Below are 21,833 nucleotides of genomic sequence, written 5' to 3' on the forward strand. Positions count from 1 at the left end.
GGAACCTAAATTCATCTTTAGGCCCCCAGGAAAGAGACCAACAGCCCCCATGGCACCAGGCAGAGCTGTCAGTGCTCGACAAGCCTGGATCTAAAGCCATGTATTTAGGGCTCTAACTGTAGAGCCCTATGTTTGAACCTGCCCATAATCTTGATGCCACATTAACCCACCTGGTAACAATGGCCCCCTCTGAGATCTCAGGGTGCAAAGGGTTACATAAATGCCACGCCCAGTGAAGTTCCATTCACGATCCAAGGGAGCGGATTGGTCAGACTGAGTGCTCTGGGGCAGGGACTGGCGTGTTGGTGTCTGGCACAGAGAGGCCCCACCATGGCTGTGTGCAGGGCATGACTGTAACACAGGTGATAAGTCCCGGCATGCACTGCTGCACCCCAATCCGAGGGAAGGGGGCTGGGCTTATCCTCTCAGAAGGCAGCTGCTCCGCCTTCCCAAGGATCCAGTCCCATGCCCAGCTCACTTCCTGGGAAGCAGCTGGTGACACCCCCTTCCTCAACAGTCAGGGCACAGCTGCCCTCCTGCTCACCTCTTTCCAGTTGCTGCCCTGCTTCTCCACGGCCCACCGGTCGGCTCCCTTCTGCAGCTGGGAATCACACAGAAAAGGAGCCAGTCACTCAACACAGGAGTGGGGAAAGAGGCCTCGTTAGAGCAACTGCTGCCTGCAGACAGCGACGGCTGAACTGGGGCTCAGCAACGCAATGGCTTTCCCATGGCCCAGAGCGCTCTCGGCCGGCGGCCAGGGGATGTACTGGACTCCTCAGGCTCAGGGCTGGACTGGGCTGCAGGAACACGGCTCAGCTGGGGAGCTTACAGGACTGCTCCATGGGGAGTGGGAGATCTCAGGACTGGGGCAGGCGAGCCAAAGGCAGAGGGGATGAGTTCCACCCTGGGGATCAGACAAACCAGCTAGCAGAGAGCAGGACCTGCATTCACCCAGTCACCACGTGAGCCATTGCCCGCAGGGGAAGGGGCTTCTGGGAGCAGTTTGGGGGGGGGATGTGTGAATGTGTATTCCTGTGAGCGTGTTCGCAGGAGTGTGCGCTACACAAGTGTCATGTGAGCATGTGCAAAAGCGTGTCGGGACCACCTGCGTGGGAGCATGCATGGCAGTGGGTGTACACGCGTACGCTCGTGCAAGCATGTGCTTGTGTGTTAATGGGAGCAGAGAGCACTGGCATGAGAGCTTGGGTGTATCTGTGCACTCGCACGTTCACACAAACCCCTGTGAGCAGCAAGCACTTTTGTGAGTGTGAGCCCAGCTCCTTGTACATGAATGCACATGAGGGGATGCTCCCGGGAGCATCTCTAAGCACCAGTTCACATGCATGTGCGTGCACAAGCAGGAGCAATGCTCCCATAAGCGTCTCTGTGAGTGTGAGCTCAGGCGCGTGTGCATGTACACACGTGGGAATGCACACTCTAGTGAGCAGCACGCGCGTGGGTACGCCCCTACCTGGTTGATTTTGTTCTGCAGCTCTTTCACTTGCTGCTCTGCCTGCTGCTGCTCGTCCTTGAACCTGTCCAGCAGCTCCAGCTTCTCCTGGTTCCAGTTCTTCTCACTAATCTGAAGCTGCTTGGTGAGGTCCATGACCGCGCTGTAGGACTCGGCCAGGAGGTGCTGGTGTTCCTCTCGCTCCCTCTTCAGAGCCACTTTCCAGTCCGATGGAGCTCGCTCCGGGACCCCTTTCCCAACCTTGGACTCCAGCTGTGGGGAATCGAGGGGAGAGATCAGACCGCAGGCACACCTGCCTCCAGGTGATTATTACAGCTTGCCAACCACCAGCCCTTGCTAACACTGGGCTGGGCCAGGGGGCTATCACTGAGTCAGCTTTCCAGAGCCTCTCCCGGCATGTCCTCCCGGAGCTGCTGTGCCCGCAAGGGGACAGTCTCTTTAATAAAGGAACAGCAGGACAGCTGCAGCCATGGTCATGCAGAAGGGAAGCACGAAGCTGAACATGCAAGCTCAGATGCTAGCAGCCTGTGGCCGGGTGGCTCTTGGAGGGCTGGCTGGGAGGGAGAACACATCTCAGAGGTGTGGGCGCGAGCAGGGGGCATTACAGATCTTTACAGCAGATCACTGCCTGGGACCCCACAGATGGTGCTGGAAGATGGCGCCTCTGGTACTCAAAGCCACGAGCCAGATCTCAGATGGGCAGTGACTGCACAGGGACAAACACTCCCCGGGTAGGACCCTCAGCCTCCAGCATCCCACGGTTAGTTACCCCCAATTGTAGAACTGATGAATGAAATTGTTTTTAATTGTTCACTTTATTAATGTAACTTCATAAGTAAAGTTTTATGAATGAAACAATATTCATTCATAAAACCGGTTACCCCAATAACTGGCTAATTAACAATTAAGATGCTTGTTAAGAGCCATAGCTGTTCAGTTAGTTGCCTTTGTAAGTTTCACTATCAATCCAATTCCTGCTTAAATCACTAAGACTTGCACTGTTTCAGTATTGTAACTTCTGTTCACCATTTATTACACTTGCCTACAGTGTAACTTCTGTTCACTGTTTGCCATCCATTATACTTGTCTATATTGTAACTTCTGTTCACTGTTTGCCATATTGTAATTCAAACCCCATTTTAAAAATGCTTACTCCATTTTGTAAGGGCTTGCTGCAACCTTCATTTTTGCAAACCCTGCTGTAATCTTATTAGTTTAGTTTAGATGTGTGAATGAGGCATGTATGGATGATGGAATCAACCTCCAGCCCCAGCCTGTCCTGATTAAATAAAGTTCAAACACCAACAGCTGAAAATGCAGACAAGAGCCCTAACAAAGTAAAAAGAATCCACCCTAAAAAGAAAAGGTACAATAGAAGGAAGATCAAAGCCCGGTCCAAGGCTGAAAGTCATGTCTGCAATTGACGGGTGATCAATCACCAAACCTACAGCAAGACCTATAGACTCTGGATTCAAACTAAAGCCTACAAAAAGGATGGGTGAGATGGAAAACTTTGGAGGAGGATAATATTCTGCTGCCAACATGGAAGGGCATCGGTGCATGCCCAACAGAGACCCAGCTCATCCTTGTGCCCGGCTTTCCTGGCCAGGTAGCCGCCACAAGCTACGAACCCAAGCAGGACTGTGTGTGTGTGTGTGTGTGTGTGTGTGTGTGTGTGTGTGTGTGTGTGTGTGTGTGTGTGTGTGTGTGTGTGTGTGTGTGTGTGTGTATTAGGTATAATGTGTGTGTATAAGGATTAAGATATTAGTTATTGGTCATAAATCAAATTATCATAATAAATGTGGCATCTTTATCTTGTCCCCTTTAATAAGATCCTGCTAGTTTTTATTGGTATAACACAATTCTTCGGGAAAGTTACCATTCTTCAGCTTGCCTCTGTCCCATTATCTAGTCATACCACGCTCCCTGTGGCAGTCTCTCTGCACACACACCAGGAATGGGACGAAGAAACCAGAGTTTAGCCCTTTCCAGTGCTGCACGAGGAATGGGCCCAGAACCCAGCACAGGGGTTTCAAGGCACAACCTGAGTGGGATTGGGATCAGGTGGTGCCTGCACAATACAGTACAGAGGCCAGGCAGTGAGAGCAGGGCTCTGCAGACAGGCTGGCTAACACCCCACACCTGGGAGGGGGCCAGCACTCAGGCTGAGAGCAGGAGGCTGCCCCCTTCCAGTGCAGCAGGGAGACTCCTGGCTGGCCTCAGCCTGGACACAGATGAGCTGCACTCAAAGGAAGAGGCCGCACTGGGAGAAGGCAGGGCTAGGGTGGGCTATGGGAAATCCTAGAGCCCAAAGCTAGCCCATGCCTGTGCCTGTGCCTGGAGGGAGCAGGCATGGGATGGGATGTGATACCCAGAGACCTGGTGAACACCCCCTCTGCAGGAGCGGCCCCAAACCCTGAGGCCAGCTCGCGAGCAGGCGTGAATCCATGTGTGTCTCATCCTGGGCTCAAGCAGCTCAGACAGCTCACAAGAGGCTTAAGCATGTGATGGCTTGTGAGGCAGACTGAAGCCACTGACAGCTGCTCAGAGAGAGCGTCAGCAAGAGATGGTGCTTCTGCCAGAAACATTGGCTCAGCAATACGGGCAGGGACGCTGCTGGGGCTAACCCCTCGAGCAGCGTCCAGCACCTTGGGAGGCAGCACCGAACAACAGCTGGCCATTTTGGGGTGTAAACCAAACTGGGTTCTCAGTAACTTCCTCATGGATCTGCCTTGCAAAAGGGAGATGAAGACCCAGGAAAAGCAATCAGAGAAGAGAACAGAGCTCAGGGCGTCTGAGGGCAGGTTTGACACAGACCCCAGTGAGACGGACAAGGCAATACCACTACAGCACATGGCAGGGTACAGCTAGCAGGGAGCCAGGGCAGGGCTCAAGTCCTCTGGCAGACAACAGCTCAGACAGCAGAGTGGGAAATGATTGATCTAAGCTTGATGATAAATGAGTCTGGATGCCGCACGGCTGCATAAAGCCAGGCCGGTGCAATGACACGAGGGGATACTAGAGTCTGGAGGAAAGCCTAAGAATGACACCGCTGGAGCATGGGGCTGGCAAATGGTTTATTATTCATGACCTCATTAGGGCCCAGTGCGTCTCTGAGCAGGCCCTGACCATCACACTAAGCTAGCAACACACAGCCCCAGCCAGCTCAGCGTTTCGGTGTGATGAGGATGAAACCAAGGGGACATTTCCAAAGCAGTAAGAGTTAAGACGACAGGACAGAAAAGGTGCCCCGGTGTCAGAGTGGCCAAAGGAGCACAGCTAGCTTATCAGACACCAGCTTGCAGTGGAGGGGAGCCACTGAGCAGTGGAGTAGCTTGGGACTGCGGTGAGGCAGACGTCTATGGCCAGGGAGTGCCAGAAAACTCAGGGCCCACAGGCTGAGAAGCAAGAACGCAAAACTGCCTTTGTCTTTGAGCATGTGATGCTGCACAATTACCCCAGCGTGCAAATAGCTGTGGTAACCGTGCACCCAAATGCACACGTAGTGCTCAACACCTAAACCTGGATTTTAATACATTACCACAGGTACCTTTGTTACAACCGTAGCGGCTTAAAAACAGAGAAAGAGAGTGTGCCTAATGGCTAGCGCCGAGAGCTGGGCTCGAGAACTGACTGTGACATTGGAGGCATGTCACACTCTCTCTGGGCCTCAATTTCCCCTCCACAGAACGGGGTAACATGGAGCTTCCCCCAGAGCAAGGCAGGCTGGTGGTGGATTGCAGGGTGCATCGAAGAGGCAAGGTGCCATGGGCCATGCTGGGTGCTACGTTCGTATCGAAGCTGCTCCCAGGGCTGAGCTTGGCCTCTCTCCATTTACGGAACTGAGTGTTTTACTAGTAACCGTGCTGCGGGCAGCCATTCCATTTTCTGGCACAGGTGCCAAACTTTCTGCTCGCCCAAAACCAAACACCCTTGCACTGACCCTCCTCCAAGGCCCCGCCCCCGCTCACTCCATCCCCCCTCCCTCTGTCACTCCTCTTCCCACCCTCACTCACTCGCTCATTTTCACTGGGCTGGGGCAGGGGTCAGGGTGAGGGGTGAGGGCTCCAGCTGGGGGTGCAGGCTCTGGTGTGGAACTGGGGATGAGGGATTTGGGGTGCAGGAGAGGGCTCCAGGCTGGGGGGGTTCAGAGTGCAGGAGGGGGCTCTGGGAGGGGGCAAGGGGTTGGGGGTGCAGACTTTGGGATGGGGCTGAGGATGAAGGGTTTGGGGTGCAGGAGGGTGCTCTAGGCTGGGACTGAGGGGTTCGGAGGGTGGGAGGGAGATGTGGGCTGGGGCAGGGGGTTTGGGCGTGGGAGGGGGCAGGGGTACAGGTTCCAGGTGGCGCTTACTTCAAGCAGCTCCTGGAAGCAGGGGCATGTCCCCACTCCGGCTCCTATGTGGAGGTGCAGCCAGGAGGCTCTGCGCACTACTCCATCAACAGGCACCGCTCCCGCAGCTCCCATTGGCCGGAAACCGCGGCCAATGGGAGCTGCAGAGTGGTAGCTTGGGGCGGAGGCAGCGTGCAGAGTCCCCTGGCTGCCCTATACATAGGAGCCGGAGGGGGCACATGTCACTGCTTTTGGGAGCCGCAGGGAGCCACAGCAGGCAGGGAGCCTGCCTTAGCCCCACTGCGCCACTGACCGGACTTTTAACATCCCGGTCAGCTCCACCACCAGGATCCCTTTTCAACCAGGCGTTCTGGTTGAGAACCAGACACCTGGCAACTCTATGTGACCCATGGGACCCACACAGTGCCCCCCGGGGAAGGTCTTGTCAACACGCTGGCTCCAGCTCCCAAGCTCAGGTGCAGTTGCAGCACTGCCGCCCCTCCTGCAGATCCTGGCCATGAAAAGGTTCCCCAAATTAATCTGTCGAGTAACATGTTCTCCTGAAGCCTTGGCATTGCGGTCATCCAGCCTTTATTGCCTCCTGTCATCGGAGCCAATGAAGCCATAAATCCAGGCTTCATTTCCACTAGTTTGGGTTCTGCTGATGTCAGCACTAAGCTTTGAGCTACACGCAAGCCTGGTATGGCTCTGAGCACGCGACAGCTTGGAGATGAATATCTGTAGGCCAGAGACATTGACCCTGCACGGCCAAGGGACTGCACATGCACTGATCCTGGGAAAGCCCACAGAGTGGACATGTACTGGGCAAGTATTTCCAGGCTTCAGGAAAACGTGCTGATTGCCAGATGAATCAGCTCCGCAAGGCTAGAAGAATGGACCCTCACTGTTAGATGGGCCAGGAATGTCACTGGAATCTGCTTGCCTTAAAGTGCAGATCTGCTCAGAAACAGCCCTTCCCGCTGCAGTGTGTGGATCAGAGTCTGAGCCGCTGTCCTTATCAGTCTGTGCTCCTGGCAGCCCTGCCCAGCCAGCACAGCTGACAGAGAAGGGGCTGGAGTCTGCTCACTCGCTCCCACTCAGCGACCCCTGTGCTAATGCCTGCTGACTAGTGGGGCCACACAGGGCAAAGTTCGCTACAAAGCCTTTATTAGTGGTTTCCTATGCGTAGGAAAAAGCCCAGCTTGACTCTCTGATCCCAGGTTGATTCTCCAGGTCGGGCCGTTTCCTTCTATTTGTGAACTGACATATGTGAGATGGAGTCACTAAGATAAATACTGAGCCTCCTGGTTGAAAAGGTGACCCTAGTGTCACAGATATGGTGGTGTCTGCCTGAGTCTGCAGAGAGCCTGACAAAAGAGCTCGGAGAGATGGGAGCTGGTCAATGCATGTTAACCTACAGTCTAATGATGGCAACGCTGTTAACTATTTCACTGCCAACCAGCACCCAAGGAATTTCTGAAAACTGCTGACCAATCCGCTGCAAGCGGCACCTCATTTTGGCATCACACATGGGTGGAGCGTGGATTATGGGCGGAGTTTGGAGGGTACCACCTCTTACTGTCTCCCAAAATGAGTGATTGTTAGAAGTGAGGACTTGCAGCTGCATCTGCTCAGTCTCAGGACAGCCTATGAGCACAGCAGGGCCGCCTGATGGACCATTCCACCACCTGACTGGCTGAGGAGGTCACCAGGCCTGCTCTTACACCCAACAGCAACGACTGAATGATCTCTGGGTGCTCATCACACACGCCCACAGCTGCACTCTCTCCGGTGCCTGCCCTGCTCCAGCCCTGATCCTGGCTTGTTCCCACCATTGCTCCTGGCTTGCCCAGTCTGTTCCCTACTTGCCTACTGGCTTCCTGACTCTGGTGCCTGAGTCCTGCTCCAACCACTAGGCTTGGCTGCCCACATCCCAGTTCATGACAGTGGTGCTGGAAAGCTATCCTGTTCAGCCAGGGTCCCTGCTGAGCACCCTCAAAGCTCACTGCACGTGCAGCCAGCCTCTCCACTGCTTCTGTCTGGGATCTCTCCAGCCAGGATACTCCTCCCACCTGCTCTGGGTCCCAGCCCAGCAATCCCTGCAAGGGAAATAATGGGCATCATTTACTCCAACAATTGGATTCTCAGTGTCAGCTCTGTTGCTATAGAAACTCCCTCAGCAAGAGCAGAGATTGCTAATTAAGATTCCCACAATGCACTGCTTTCATCCTCTGCCCCAGCCCAGTTTATCAGGCTGCAGACATCTCCTGCAGCTCCCAGCCCCTCTGATATTAGACAGGCACCGGGAAGTGCGCTCTGCCCTGCTGGGCTCTGAGCACACGCTGCCGTCGCATTCAAAGCCCTGCTGAGGGGGTCTGCTGGGGCCATCCCGCTGGCCTGGAAGGAGGGTCATCCCGAAGCAGGGATTTTAGGGTGATGGGGGAAGGGAAGCCAAAGGAGGAAGATGCCTCCCCCACCCTCCCAAGAGTCCAGTGTGTGTGTGTGCTGTTCTTACCTGGGCGATGTGGCACTTGAGCTCAGTCCGCTCTACCTCCCAGGCAGCCTTGGCCTTGGCAAATTGCTGCTGCAGCTCATTCATGCCCTGCCTCTCCTCGCGCAGCTCCATGCACAGCTCCTTCAGGATCACCTTCATGTCTGCCAGGGTCTTGACATACTCATTGGGCTGCCGGGCAGGGGAAGGGAGAAAGGCGTGAGCGTGGGCAGCTGTTCACAGACATCTGCAAGGGGGGAGGAGCAGCGGGCGCAGGGCTCCGCGGGCCCCGTGTCTGTCTATGCCAGGCAATGAGGACAGGGAGAGGCAGCTTTGCAGGCACCAGGGCTCTGGTCTAGGCTGTGCTGCCTCCTCCCATGGATTGAGTTTCAAGAACGTGCCTTGCCCTACAGCCAGGTCAGCAGCAATGAAGCCAGCTGGGATGTCCAGCCCCCGCCCCGGGACCGGGGCGAGGAAGGTTCACTCCAGTCCAGCACTCTAGCGAGGGGGGGTTAAAATACACCCTGCAATACACGTCGGATTCATGTCATGGTCATCAAACCTCCTGTAAAACCCCCCTGCTGAGGGTGATGATCCCATATGGGGAGGGGACACAGAAGTAACCCTGAGGCCCTCCAGGCCAGTAGGCTGCAGAGTTGGGAGGGCAGAGCACAGGACTGCGAGACAACTCCACAAATCCCCTCCACCCCAGTCCCCCTCATACAAAGGGGAGAAGGACCTTGGCCAGCTGCTGGAGGGCTGGGAGACTCCTTGCTGTGTGCAGCGGGCCAGTGTTCCTCCATCCATGCCGGGCCCAGGCAGTCAGGTTGGAGAACCAGCAAATGCCAGGGCAGAAACAGGCTGCAGCCCCTGCCCCATTCCCTGGGCTCTAACCCTCCATCCCACTGGCCTGTGAAGCTGTCAGGCTGCAGAGGAGTCCTGGGGAATGCCTAGGGGCTCCCTCGGCGGCACTGCCAGCCTCCAGGGAGCTATCCCCTCCCCTCCGCCTGGCACCAGTTTGGAGAACTGGATTCAACTCAGCAGCAGCTCAGTGTCCCACCGCCACCCGCTCTCTGTGCCCATTGGCTTCCGCCTGCCACCCTGAGAGCCACCCTGGGGTCAGACAGCTTGTGCACATGCCCTGCACTCAGCATGTAGAGGCTCCCCTCCCCCCCCGGCCTTTGAGGAAAGTGAGAGGCCATTCCCCCAACCCCACAGGCTGAAGCAGGGCTGGCTCTAGGCACCAGCATTCCAAGCATGTGCTTGGGGTGGCGCTTTTCAAGGGGCAGCATTTTGGCCCTTTGGGGGTGGTGCTCCCAGGTTTTGTTTTGTTTTTTTTATTTTTTTGCTTGGGGCGGCAAAAAACCTGGAGCCAGCCCTGGGCTGAAGGACCCCAGGAAGCTGCAGCAGGCGCCTGTTCCTGCAGAACTTGGTCCTGCCCACTGAGCTCATCCAGCCGCCGCGGTCTCAGGAAGGCCAGGCCTGCTGGGTGGCTGGGAGGCCAGTCTCCATTTGGGAGCTGCTGAGAAGGTGCAGCCTCAGGGCCTCTCCCAGCACCCCTGGTCATCCCTGATCCCAGGCCCTCCTGGGTCCCTGGGGGATCAGAGAAGAGGAGGAATGTCTGCAGAACAGGGGCAGAGGGGCATACAGGCTGGCACGCTCCACGGAGGCTCCCAGCAGAACCTCACACACTGAAGTGGGGGGAGGAAGGTGTCTCTTCATTGGCACTTCCGCTGTGAGATCTTGGGCTAGTGCTGTGGGCAGGGCAGCCAGGTGTGCAGCCCCAGGGATGGGAAGTTCAGGATCCTTTGTACTGCCAGCTACACCCAGACGCTGTGTTCTTCATAGTAAGGAGCCAGGCTTCAAAGGCACCTTGTTCTCAGCAGACAGAGCAGCAGGAAGCTGGAGCCCACAGGACACAGCGGCTCTGCCACAAACCAGGCCTGGAGTTTGCTGGTCAGGCCCAGCCCCTTGCTCTACATGACACAGAAAGCGTCATGGCCCAGCGCAGAGACTCCGGACGGCCAGAGCTTACCTCACTGCCAGCTGTGGGATATCCTGCTGGCGGGGGGAGCTGGTGACAGGTGCCCAGCACTGCAGTGTCCCCCAGAGCCCAGCCTGGAAGCTGCATGCAGGCTCCCTCCCCATCCAGCTTCTGCCTTACAAGGGCTAAGAACAGACATCTGGATGGCTGCTGCTCTTCAATGTAAACATGGACCCGTGCCCATAGGCCTCAGCTGGGGCAGGCTCAGAGACAGCCCCCACTGAGCCTCACCCCCCCGCCCAAACACCTCCCCACAGCCCCCGGCAGTGGGTGATGTTTCCAGTACAGACCTGCCCACCCCTGCACAGGATCTTCAGCCCCAATCTCTGAGGAACACCACATTCCTGCTGGCACCGGGAGCCACGTTACCTCGGCTCGCCTGCACGGCATTAACACTTTCCGATCAATCCTCAATGCCTACAAATAGCATGAGCGGCCTGCACTGCAGCTCTGGCCCTGGCTCCCAGCACACACCAGGGCCTCTGGCCTCACTGCCCGGATGGCAGGGCCTGACCGGGCCGCCGGTGCTGGGCTTGGGGTGCAGCACACCGACCCGCAGTCCCTCCTGCCAGCCCAGGAGAGGGGCTCGGATGGCAGGTCCAAGGGGCTGCCGCAGCAGACACACACAGGGCCCCGGGCTGCCTGAGCTCCCATGGGCACAGCACCCTCCTGCCCTAGCCTGGCTCCGCTTAGCCTCCTGGTCCCGGATGCTCTCAGCTCCCGGGAAATGAGAACTGAGTGGGAAAGGGATGGGGGATGTCAGGCACTAGCCTGTGCCTGGGGAGCTGGGCTGAACCCAGAGACTACAGAGCATTTGCCCCAGCACCACCACTCCGAGCTCATCGCATGGGCGCCTGCCACAGCAGGTGTGCCAGGATCCCAGCTCACCGTGTTCTGGGTCCAGGTGTCTCCGGCACATGTCTTGTTATCGGCCTGCTGCTGTGGGGTGAGCTCCTCCTCCTCGATCAGCAGGTACAGCTCTTTCATGCTGTTCACCTGGAAACATGACAAGATACAATGCGGGGAGGTAGCTCGGTCCCCCTCAGCCTCCAGCCACGGGCAGACAAGGGGCTCCCAGCCCAGGGGAGTAGGAGGAAGGGGCCCTGGGGCAGTGAGAAGCTGGGACCCAAGGTTGCCTGTATCCAGCAGAGCCTAGGGATAGGAGGTGACTGCGAGCTGGGATGGAGGGCCACCAGGAAAGCTGTGTGTGGGGCTCAGGACTGGAGTAACGGAGGAGCTGCACACGTGGACTGAGGGCCTTCAGCAGAGCTGTGGGGTGGGGGTGACCTGGTCTCAGCACCTCCCCAGCTCGTGTTTCCTGCTCTTCCGTACCAGGCACCAGAAACTGCAGCCTCGTGCCAGGGCACAGTCATCTTCTGGCCTCAGCACAAGGCTTGGCCATAATGGGGCTGTTGTTACCAAGCCTCAGACACAGTCGCTCCCATCCAAAGGCTGCACACTCTGTGCATGTCATTTGTTCTCACTCGTGAATGAGTTTAGTTTTCAGAGAAGCGAGGGAGTAGAGCCCGGGCTCGGCACAGACAGGTGCTGGGCAAGCTTCCCCGAGGGGCAGTATGCACTTAACTGGCATTAGAGCAGGGAGCAGCTGCCCTGGCGTGGCATGTAGATGGGCGTCTCATGGACGTGCACATGAACAGTAATGATGCAGAGGACTAACAGGCCCCAGCCTGTCTGCTTGGATGCAGGGCTGGTGTCAGGGCTGACCTGCGCTGACTCCGGACTCTCCTGCTTCCTGCCCTGTGACCTCCTCCCTAGCCATGTGACCACTGCTGGGGAGCTGAGTGCAAGCTGACTTTGGGTAACAGCCAGCAGGTTTCCCGCAGCCAGCACATTGAGAGGCAGACATGGCCCCTTTGCCCTGGGCAGCAGCATGCCCCCGTCAGAAAAACCCTGTGCTAGGCACCACCTCTGCCCACGGAACAATCGACACCGAAGGTGATGGGCCATTAGCTCTGCTGTGGCCCCCACATCTCCATGCTGCTCCCACTCCTCCCCCTGCACCGACCTGCCCACCCTGGCTGGCAGTGCCCAGGCTGTCCCCACACAGAGCCTCAGCCTGGGGCCTTTCTGAACCCGCTGAGTTTGGGGGGGTTGAGTATGAGATCTCAGCCCAGACGCAGGAAACCACCCAGGACATAGCACAGGGCAGGGAGCAGCTGGCTCAGCAATGGGCCATGGGGCCCTTCACCTCAGGACACTGCAGGATGTTACTGCCCGGCAGCTGGTTCCTGCAGTGACCTGGGTTAAATGAGCAGGGCTTTTAGGGGGCTGCAGAGCGTGAGGGTGGCACCAGGTGACACCTTATACGCAGTCCCATATGAGAGAGGAAGGAACGGCTAAGCCAGACTGACCCCCATTGTATCTACAGAGGCACTCCCCAGGCCAGAAGTGATGGGAGTTGGCAATACTGACCCTACCCAGCCAGTAGCCCAGAGACTGCAGGTCCCAGCATGCCGAGCTCCCTCTCAGGCTGTGGCCCACAGGTTCTGCAGGCTGCATATCTACGTGAAGGGTCACAAAGGCTGGGATTGGCTCCACTCCATGCCACCTGCCTGCACAGACTCTGCTGTAGGTCTCTCCAGTTGGGACAGTGCAGCCCTGTGCCCGGCAGACTATGGGATGGGAGCTCCTGGCTGCATATCCTACCTCCAAGAAGCCATCGCCCTCACTGTGAAGGATCTTCCCCTGTCTCCAGCGTTTGAGGAACCACTTGAGCTTCATGAAGAGAAGCAGGAAATTCTGCTTGAACTGCTGGGATTCCTGCACCAGGAGGTTCTTCTCCTGGCTCCAGAACTTCTGCTCCAGCCGCCTCTGGAGGCTCAGGCTCTGCAGCTCAAACTCCCGTCTCAGGAGAGCCTTCTGCTGGTCTTCCCGCAGCTGGGGGAGAGCCACCATGAGAAGGACCCTCCTCTCAGCCGTGCGAGGGCTCCCAGTGGGTGCTGCTGCAGGATCTGTGCAGGTGGTGGGACTGGGGGGTTAGGCCCCTGGTGGGGAGAGGCTGAGGCTGGAGCAGAGCTCCTAGGGCTGTCACTCATTTCCTGGCCCCATGGGCACCGGGACAGCAGCGGTGGAAGAGGGAGGGCCCAGAGCAGGGTCACCTGGCTCTGGAGATAGTGGTGCTGTGCCAGGGAGCTGTGGGGTGCAGCAGTGAGGAGGGGGGAGAAATATGGACGTGTTGGATGATTGCCCTGACAACAGACTATGGGGATTGTGTGCGCCCCTCACGAGCCCCAGGCACGTTAGTGGGCGAGGGGAGGGAGGGGATGATCTCGCAAGTGTGCTGGGGGAGGGGAGGAGGGAGTGATCCCACAGGCCCTGGGCACGCTGGGGGGGATCCTGCAGGCCCCAGCTGCACTGGGAGGGGGTGATCCCGTGGGTATACTTGTGGGCCGGGGAAGGGGGCAATCCCACAGGCCCCAGGTGCGCTGGTGGGGGAGTGATCTCATGGGCCCCAGGCATGCTGGTGGGCAGGGGGAAGGGGCAATCCCATGGGCCCTGGGCACGCTGAAGGTCTCAAGGAGGGGCTATGGCACGGCTCTGCCAGTGCTGGGGGAGAAGGGTTCGAGTTAGCGGGGGCCCAGGGTGCTGCACACTCTTCTGAAGGAGCTGACAGCCAGAAGCTCTCACGGAGACTTCCCCTCTCCCCCCAGCAGATTGGGCAGGCAGTGGCTGCTTTGTGCTGGCCCAGGAGGTGCTGGGAGTGGGGTGGGGTTCTGTGCTTGTCTCCTCCAAGCTCTGGGACTATCCCCAAGGCCCAGCCTGGCTCTTGGCTGCCCCCGGTCACTCCCACCCCCAGGCAAGGGCAGGCGGTTGTGGCACAGATCACATTGGGTCACTGCAGCAGCTCCCTGCGGCGCCTCTCACTGACCTGGCAGATCTTCTGGGAGAAGTTCTCCAGCTCCTCCTTCCTCAGCTGCCTCTCCTGGGTGAGCTGCTCCTGCAGGCCCCGCAGGCTCTCGTTGGCTTCAGCCAGCACCAGCTGCAGCTCCTTGATCTGCATGGGGAGTGGACAGAGTCAGTCCCCTGGTGCCCCGTCACGCCCAGGCCTCGTTTCTCTCCCATGGAGAGCAAGGACCACAGCAGCCCGGAGGGGGCACCAGTGCATTGGAGCGGATGGTGGATTCAGTTCTCCTGGGCTCCACCCCAGCCAAGGGACAGAGGAGGGGGCTCAGAGACTGCACTCTTGGTCTCTGCTCCTGACACAGGTGGTGACCTTGAGCTCATCACTTCCCCTCTCTGCGCCGCAGCCGAGCCAGCTGTAAAATGGGGAAGCCACCAGCTGGGAGGGGCTGCAGACAGGCACACAGGGACTCGGAGCCTGGGGCAGGTGGCTATTTGCTCTACTGGGGCCTCGGGGCAGCCACTGCTCAAGGGCATATGAGAGCAGAAAGGCCCCAGCCCTGATTGTGCCGCTGCTGTGAGGGGGTGTGCTCAGGTCATTGCAGCCAAGCAGTGGTTTGGAAAGGCTGGGCCTCCCCCCGGCCCCTAACCAAAGCCCTCTCGGTTTAGCCGCAGAGCCACAACACACTCAGGGAGCAGCTCGGAGACATCGGGCCGGGCGCAGGAGCTGAAGGGTGGTGCAGGGACAGCGCCCCAGTGAGCAGCGCTTGCTGGAGACACGCTGGAGGCTGGGATGTGAACCGGCCTCTTGGAAAGTTCCCCTTCCAGGAGCTCTGTTCTCCCAGTGCACCTGCCCCTCCAAGGGTCCCCTCCCTGGACGTGCCTGGCAGTAGGTGGCTGCTCACAGGATCCCTAGGAAGGGACAGGGCCTCTAGTGAGCCATCAGGCCCATCCCCTGCCATTGGGGTCCCAGCCCAGATTTTAAAGACCCTTTTTCCATGTTTGGACCTTGGTTAGTTCAGAGCAACTGAGCCAACAGTCCTACTGCTGGCTGGGTGCCCCACACCCACTAATCTGAGAGCAGGGGCCCCCCGGGATCTACAGCCCCAGGCCGATGGCGCCAACCTTTCCTGAAGCTCTGCCCTCCCCGGGTCTGACAGGAGCTGCACGCCAGGTGGCACAGCTCAAGGTTTCCAGCCAGCAGCCAGGCGCGGAGCAGGGCCGCGCACCCGGAGGCCAGGACACAGACACTGCACCAGTTTGTACAGAGATTCCCGTCAGCAGAGCCAGCCTGCCAGGAACACGCCGCTTCGTGGAAAGGCAGCAATGAGGCTCATGCCAGGGCAGCTCAGAACCCAGACCCTGCTCTGGAGAGACTGGCCAGTACAGGGCTGGGGGGGGGGCAGTTTGTTCCCCCCTATTGAGGGGTACCCAGGAGCTGGGGAGGCCTCCAGCGCAGACCCTGCCTTGCATCACTGCTGCAGCCATACCTGAAACCATTCCTCTCCCGCTTCAAAACGCCCCCTACCAGGGGAGGGCAGGGCCATAGAGCTAGCACTAAGCCGGCAATAACACCACACAGAGCCAGATCCATGCCTGCCCTAGGGTGCCCATCACTGGGGCTGCAGGGGAGCTGAGGCAGCAGCAGGCAGGGTGCTGCGAACAGCAGCCCCTCCTGAACAGTCAGGCCGAGCAGGCAATGAAGAGCAGGTGCGTTCAGGAGGGCAGCAGCCCCCAGCCTCAGCAGGAGGGGTAGGGGGTGGGGGCAGGAGGGTGCTAAGGGGGTGGGGAAACCCCCTTAGGCCAGGCTGGGGAAAACCGTACTACCCAGCAGCCCAGGACAAATGTCAGGGCTCATGCCTGCTGCACAAGGACAATGGGGGCGGCTGAGGGCACTGAGCCCAGCAGCACAGAACTACCGGTCAGAGGGGAGAGGGACGGACCAAGCTGCCAATCACACCAGCGACGCCTTGGGCAGTGGAGGCCGTGCTGTGAGTGCCCTGACTCGAGCTCTGGGGCAGTGACTGGGGAGAGGAGAAGCAGGGCTTCTCAGTTAGTCATGGCTCCATCTCCTGCCAAAAAGGCAAAACTGTCTGGCTTTCTAGCCAAACCACAGTTAGCTTCAGGGCAAATTAAACCTCCAACTGGTTACATGCCCCCGCTGCAAACCACACATGGAGCTGAAATGAGGAGGGAACTGGCCTTTCGAATTTGTTACAGCTTTGCCTTGCAACCTGAGCAGCTGCTGCGGAAATGTACCACGTGCTATACAAGGCCGTCCTTGAGACACGCACAGACTATTCCACACGCTCTGCAGAAGAGCTAGGTCCATGGATACTTCGTGAGTTGGGAACAAAAGCATGAAACCACCCTGGGTCGGGGCTAAACCTGGCAACAAACCCACAGCCTGGCTCAGCGGAGGGTAGCACTGAAGGTGCTGCGCCAGAGAAGCGCAAAGCCCGTGGCACAGAGGAGGCGGCTCAGAGACAGGATGCGAACACGTTTCCCAGAGCTCGTGGAAAGCCAGCTACCCCAGGCTTCATGTCAGGAAGACGGAGCACTGGGTGGGGCAGCTTGCAGAAAGCACAGGGAGCCTCGTTTGGGGCCAGCGGCACTTTCCTGCCTGTGGAGAAGCAATCAGAACCCCTCCCCGCGTCAGACAGACACAGGGAGATCTAGGCAGGGAGGTGGGAGATGGCGAGAGGGGGAAGCCCCCTCCCCTACAGCAGCTAACAGACACAGACGCCAGTCATGTATGGGTCAGGTGCATCTTGGGGACACTCAGGTTGATGCTGCTTGTCCCTCTCGTGAGCACTGGGCTCTGACCGCACTGGGCCTGTTTGCTTAGGGGAGTGGTCCTGCTGGGAGCAGCGTGCCTGCAGTGCCCATATCACCAGCTGCCTGAGCTCCAAGACACGAGAGAAGCTGCAGGGCTTTATGGCAGCCCGGGATCCTCACAGCCTCCTCTCTTCCCAGGACAACCGGCTCCCCTCCAGGCGATGCTGGCACATGGGGAAGGGCACAGCCTGCTAGCTGGAGTCCCTGCTCTCTGGAAGGGGTCTGCACCATTGCCCCACTAGCTCAGTGGTGCTCTCCCCCATCACCCCATTTACCAAAGAGAGAGGGGAGCTCTCTCCATCCAAAAAGCAGTTTTCAGAGCAATCCAGCAGCTCTTTGGGCCCATGCTCCCTCTCACCCGGCTGGGCCGTGGGCCTGCTGAACATAGGTGCCGAGAGTTCTCCCATGGTGGATCCCCAAGGGCCCCAGCATAGCCACCCCTGCCCCACATCAGCGCCCCCCCTTTCACATTTTCTGGCCTTCCCTCTCCCCACACTGACTCAGCATCTCCTAGGCCAGCCCCATCTCCTGCAGGGCGGGGAGCTCCCGCCCTCTCTGCTCACCTACCTCGGTGACATAGGAGTCGTTCTCGTCAGATCGGTAGGGCTTGTAGTTCCTGGGGAGTTTCACATTGGAGTCCATGTCCATGGTGTTGTTGCTGCGGTACAGGTCAGGGGGCCGGCTCCCCACAGCGTCCCAGTCCGGGCCGTCCCTAAAGTCTGGCTGCTGCATGCATGGGCAAGTTAATGAGAACAAACCAAAAGGGCGGGAAGAAAAGAAAAACAAACAAAACAATGGGTCTCAGAAACAGCAAAGAACTACAAGACAACAAAAAGGATGAAGAGGAAGAGGAGCTTCAGCACCGTGGCATAAGACAAGGTGGAAAACAAAAGGAAACACAGGATGAGGAGACACGTGGGCTGGATTGTTTGGGGTGGGGGAGAGAGAGAGAGGGAAAAAATGTGCAAACCCCAGTTATGGTGCCATGCAGTGACTGGTGGGGTGGGGAGCTTGGGCTGGGTTGGACTAAAACCCAGCAGCATGCAGGAAAATAGAACTCTGAACAAATGAGAGTGTGCTCTGGAAATCTGCTCCCTCTTCAGAGCCCGGAGCCCTCTACCCTCCCCTGGCAGTCTGCAAGTTCTCAGCTATGGTCCCCTCCTCCTGCTGCACATGGGCTGGGTGATGCAGAGCTTGGGGGGGGAGGTGGGGCATGCTGGCTGGTCTGGGGAACAGCCTGAACCCAGGGTTTTTGGCACACTCCCAGCGGGTCCGATTTTGGATGGTGGTGGTCAAGGGTCCATGCCATGAGGAGATGGTGCTGCTGGAGACGCTCCTCAAGGGGAGCGCCACCATGCATCTCGAGGGGATTGTGTGCTCTGGGCCAAGCCGCACTCTGCTGCTCCAGTGGCATGGAGGGACTGCTCCCCGGCTACAAGAGGACATGCTCGGAGTCTTACTGAAATTTGTCTTTCAGCTGTTCACTCTGGAGTCTCTTGCTACTGGGCTCTCTCTGCAGCACTTAACAAAGGGGCTGGGAAGTTCTCTCCCCAAGAGTGCCGCATCTGGCTGTAAGGTGGGGTGCCACCTGGATCCTGGAGACCCAGGACAGCACCCCTTGCCCTCTCTCCCATGCACTGTACCAATTTCACATGAGCCTCCCGCCTCGCTGAGATAGGGACTGAGCTCACTTGGGGATGTTTCACCATAACAGGAATCTGGCATCAGGCTGTGGAGCTATTGCTGGGTCTGCAGAACAGTGCATTCACCTGGGACGGACCCTGGGCATGCTGAGGTAGGACTGTACTTGAGAGCCCTCCCCCTGTGGCTGGGGACAGGCTCAGTGTCAGCCACCCCATGCCCCAAGTGTTCTGAAGTGACAATGACCCAGAACAGTGTTCCTCTGCCTGCCCAATTTCCAGGGCTCCACCTTCCCCCCTACGCACACTCTGTTAGAGCAGAGTCCTATCTTGTCTGTGGATTCATTACCATGCAGTGAGTTGTTGTTAGTTTGTAGTTCACTCTAGAGGCACAAGGAAGGTTACATTATAGGTGGGGTTTGTTTTGTTAAAGCAGGAGAAACAGCACAGCAAATAAAGCAACCACCACTGCACGGGAACGGCAATGCCATGGAAAACACCCTACCTGGAAGTCGGAGCTGTGCTCTTTGCGCAGTGCTCCTTTGGGAGAGTCCTGGGGGCCGCAGCTGGGCAGGAAGGAGAAAGGGTCCATCTGCTCTTTCCAGCAGTCCCCAATGTGATCCACCTTCCTCATGAAGGAGTTCAGCTCCTGCTGCAGGACACGGAGCCTCACAAAGATCATGTTGATTAGCTTGGAGTCACTGGTGCTTTCACTGTTATCCACCGGCTCGCTCAGCACCAGGTCCATGCAGTCGTTGTCCAGACACACCTTCAGGCTGGAGGTGAAGCCATTGGAGTCCGAAATCAAGACGTCGATGGCTTTGCTAACAAGTGCGGCCTGGTCCCGGATGCCAAGCAGAGTCTCCAAGTCCTTGGATTTGAACAGCCGGGTGGGGCTGTTGTCCTGAGACTTCCCGTTGCCGTTGCCGGGCCCTCTCTCAGGGCGGTCCTTGGCATCATTCTCTCCTCCAACGGGCACCTCTCTCCAGAGAGGGGTCGGAATGCAGTCCGCAGAATCGCCAGCCTCAGCGTCGGTCTCCATCATCGGCCTCGTGGTCTGGCAGGAGGCCAAGTCGCAGCGCTGAAGGTTAGAGAGCAGCACGCGGTTCTCGTACTGCAGCTTCTTCACCTTGCCGCTGAGCTCGCTGATCTGCACCTTGGCCGTGGCCAGCTCCTCTTGGGACGGCTCGCTGATCACCGAGCAGCTATCCTCCGACAGGGTAATGTCCAGGTCGTGGTCCGACTTGTACTTGTTCAGCTCATTCATGAGAAGCTTGTTTTGGTCTTCCAGCTCCATCAGCGACCTCCTCAGTAGCTCTGCCTCCTCTTCCACAAACTGCAGATGTCGCCTTAGCTCCACCTGGCTCTCCCCAGAGTCCCCACAGCAGGTGGAGGAGAAAGCAAACCGAATGTCCTGCCCCATCAGCTCTCTGTCACCTTGTCCCTTCATGTCATCCATCTCTGCCCTCAGCCCACGGTTTTCAACCTCGAGCTCCACGATCCTCCGACTCAGGATGTTGGCTTCTTCCTCAACGAGCTTCAGATGGGCCTTCAGTTCTGCCTCTCGCGAATGAGGGGAGTCCGCCAGCTCCTCTATGGACAAAGAGCTCTCCAAGTCCCCGTACAAGGAGCGGTATTTCACCAGCTCCTCCTTCATGCTGTCATTCTCCTTGGCTAACTTCGTTAGTTTCTTGCACATCAGAGCGGACTCCTCTTTCGCAAAATGCAGCTGACACTTTAGGTCTGCGCTGTCCTCCTATGGGGCAAAATGGCACAGGCATTAGAAAACAGGCTGCTTCTGGTTAAAAATTAGAGTCGTAGACCACGTAGGACCATTGTGATCATCTAGTCTGACCCCCTGTACCATACAGGCCGGAGAACTTCTCTCAAATAATTTCCAGAACAGTGCGTTTTAATACCTATTGTTTGCAACTCTACAAAGTTCAAGTAGTCAACCTGCCTATTTGTAATTTATTAACATACATCTGAGCCAAAGCACGAGGCCAGGAGCGCAAGTTGTGGCTTCATACGGACTGCAGTTTATTGAGAATTAATGGCCCTACCTCAACAGTCTCATTGCCTCAGATACACTGGGCACGTGAGAAGTCCGGGAACTCATGTCACGAAGTGGAGCTGTGCCCTCAAATCTAAGTGCAGAATTTGGCCCTTGAAGTTGTGAATTAATTTGGGACAATGACATGACGAAAAAACACAAGTGAACTGGCCCATAGCAGACATTCTGCCACCGTCAGAAAACTGTCCCTCAGGTCTGCAGAGTGCCAGTTCCTATGGGCCCTACCAAACCTCAGATATCTGGAAATACAGCTCAGTGGAATTGTGGCAAACACAGGAAAAGGGTACCCTGGGAGCTGGAAAGCAGCTAATCATACAGGAGATGGGCCCCAACTGGTCTGAACTGACAGGGAGGAAATCACACCCCTGAAGCCCCAGGGCACTGAAATGGTGTTCACACTGCACTCTAACCAGGCCAATAAAATAGAGCTAAATGTTGTTTCAGCAGCGTGGGGAAAAAGCTGTCGGACTCCACGTGGAAGAATAAAAACCACAAGCAGGTTTTCTCCTGAAAGCCTGGCACTGCTGTGCAAACGCGGCAGTGTTTTGAATTAGTTCAGATTGCTACAAATCCCTCCTCTGGGCTCCCTTCTGCTGCCCAGCCAACAGGAGTCAATTGTTTCAAAACAGAGCAGCACAGCCTCCCATTCGCTCCCGCCCCTGCGCTCGTCACTCCATCCAGCCTGCTGTGTGCTCGTTGTGCTTGGACTGAGCGCAGCGGGGCACAGAGACGCTCTGTGTGCTCTCGGACAGTGCTGCATACATCCCTGCAGACGTTAGCAGCAGCAAACACAGATCTCATTTGTCTAAGGGCTGAAACGTCAAAGGTTCATTTTCAAAATGAGCTGAGCCTTTTGCTGTACAGCTCCCAACAGCCCCTGGAACGGTCCCACCCACATCCTGACACAACGGCTGAAGTATCTGTCCCTGTATGCCACAACTTCTTCGCATGTGCATAGATGGGGAAACCCTACTAGGTCCCATCCGCCCCCTTCCACCAAGGGCCTCCTCTCAGCACCACTCTCTAGTGCTTTGTCCATGGGGCAGTGGGGAGGCCTCCAGTTCCCTGGGAGACTATCACCCAC

General features: G+C 57.5%; 1 protein-coding gene across 2 annotated transcripts in view; it reads right to left on the minus strand.

Moving 5' to 3' along the window:
- Positions 1-21,833, minus strand: part of SOGA1 (suppressor of glucose, autophagy associated 1) — an 87,777-nt gene that overhangs the window by 17,726 nt on the left and 48,218 nt on the right. Inside the window, exons 5-12 of one of the 2 annotated variants that reach the window (XM_034787255.1) lie at positions 19,181-20,431; positions 17,603-17,758; positions 14,226-14,351; positions 13,004-13,234; positions 11,225-11,332; positions 8,317-8,484; positions 1,472-1,723; positions 545-601 (exon numbers count right to left, since the gene is read on the minus strand). In XM_034787255.1, coding sequence (XP_034643146.1) covers positions 545-601; positions 1,472-1,723; positions 8,317-8,484; positions 11,225-11,332; positions 13,004-13,234; positions 14,226-14,351; positions 17,603-17,758; positions 19,181-20,431 — 2,349 coding nt within the window. Of the gene's footprint in view, positions 1-544; positions 602-1,471; positions 1,724-8,316; positions 8,485-11,224; positions 11,333-13,003; positions 13,235-14,225; positions 14,352-17,602; positions 17,762-19,180; positions 20,432-21,833 lie in introns of both variants that reach the window. The other variant, XM_034787254.1, reaches the window with a different exon arrangement.

Source organism: Trachemys scripta, chromosome 12 (assembly GCF_013100865.1).
Source record: "Trachemys scripta elegans isolate TJP31775 chromosome 12, CAS_Tse_1.0, whole genome shotgun sequence".
In the NCBI taxonomy this organism is placed as follows: domain Eukaryota; kingdom Metazoa; phylum Chordata; order Testudines; family Emydidae; genus Trachemys; species Trachemys scripta.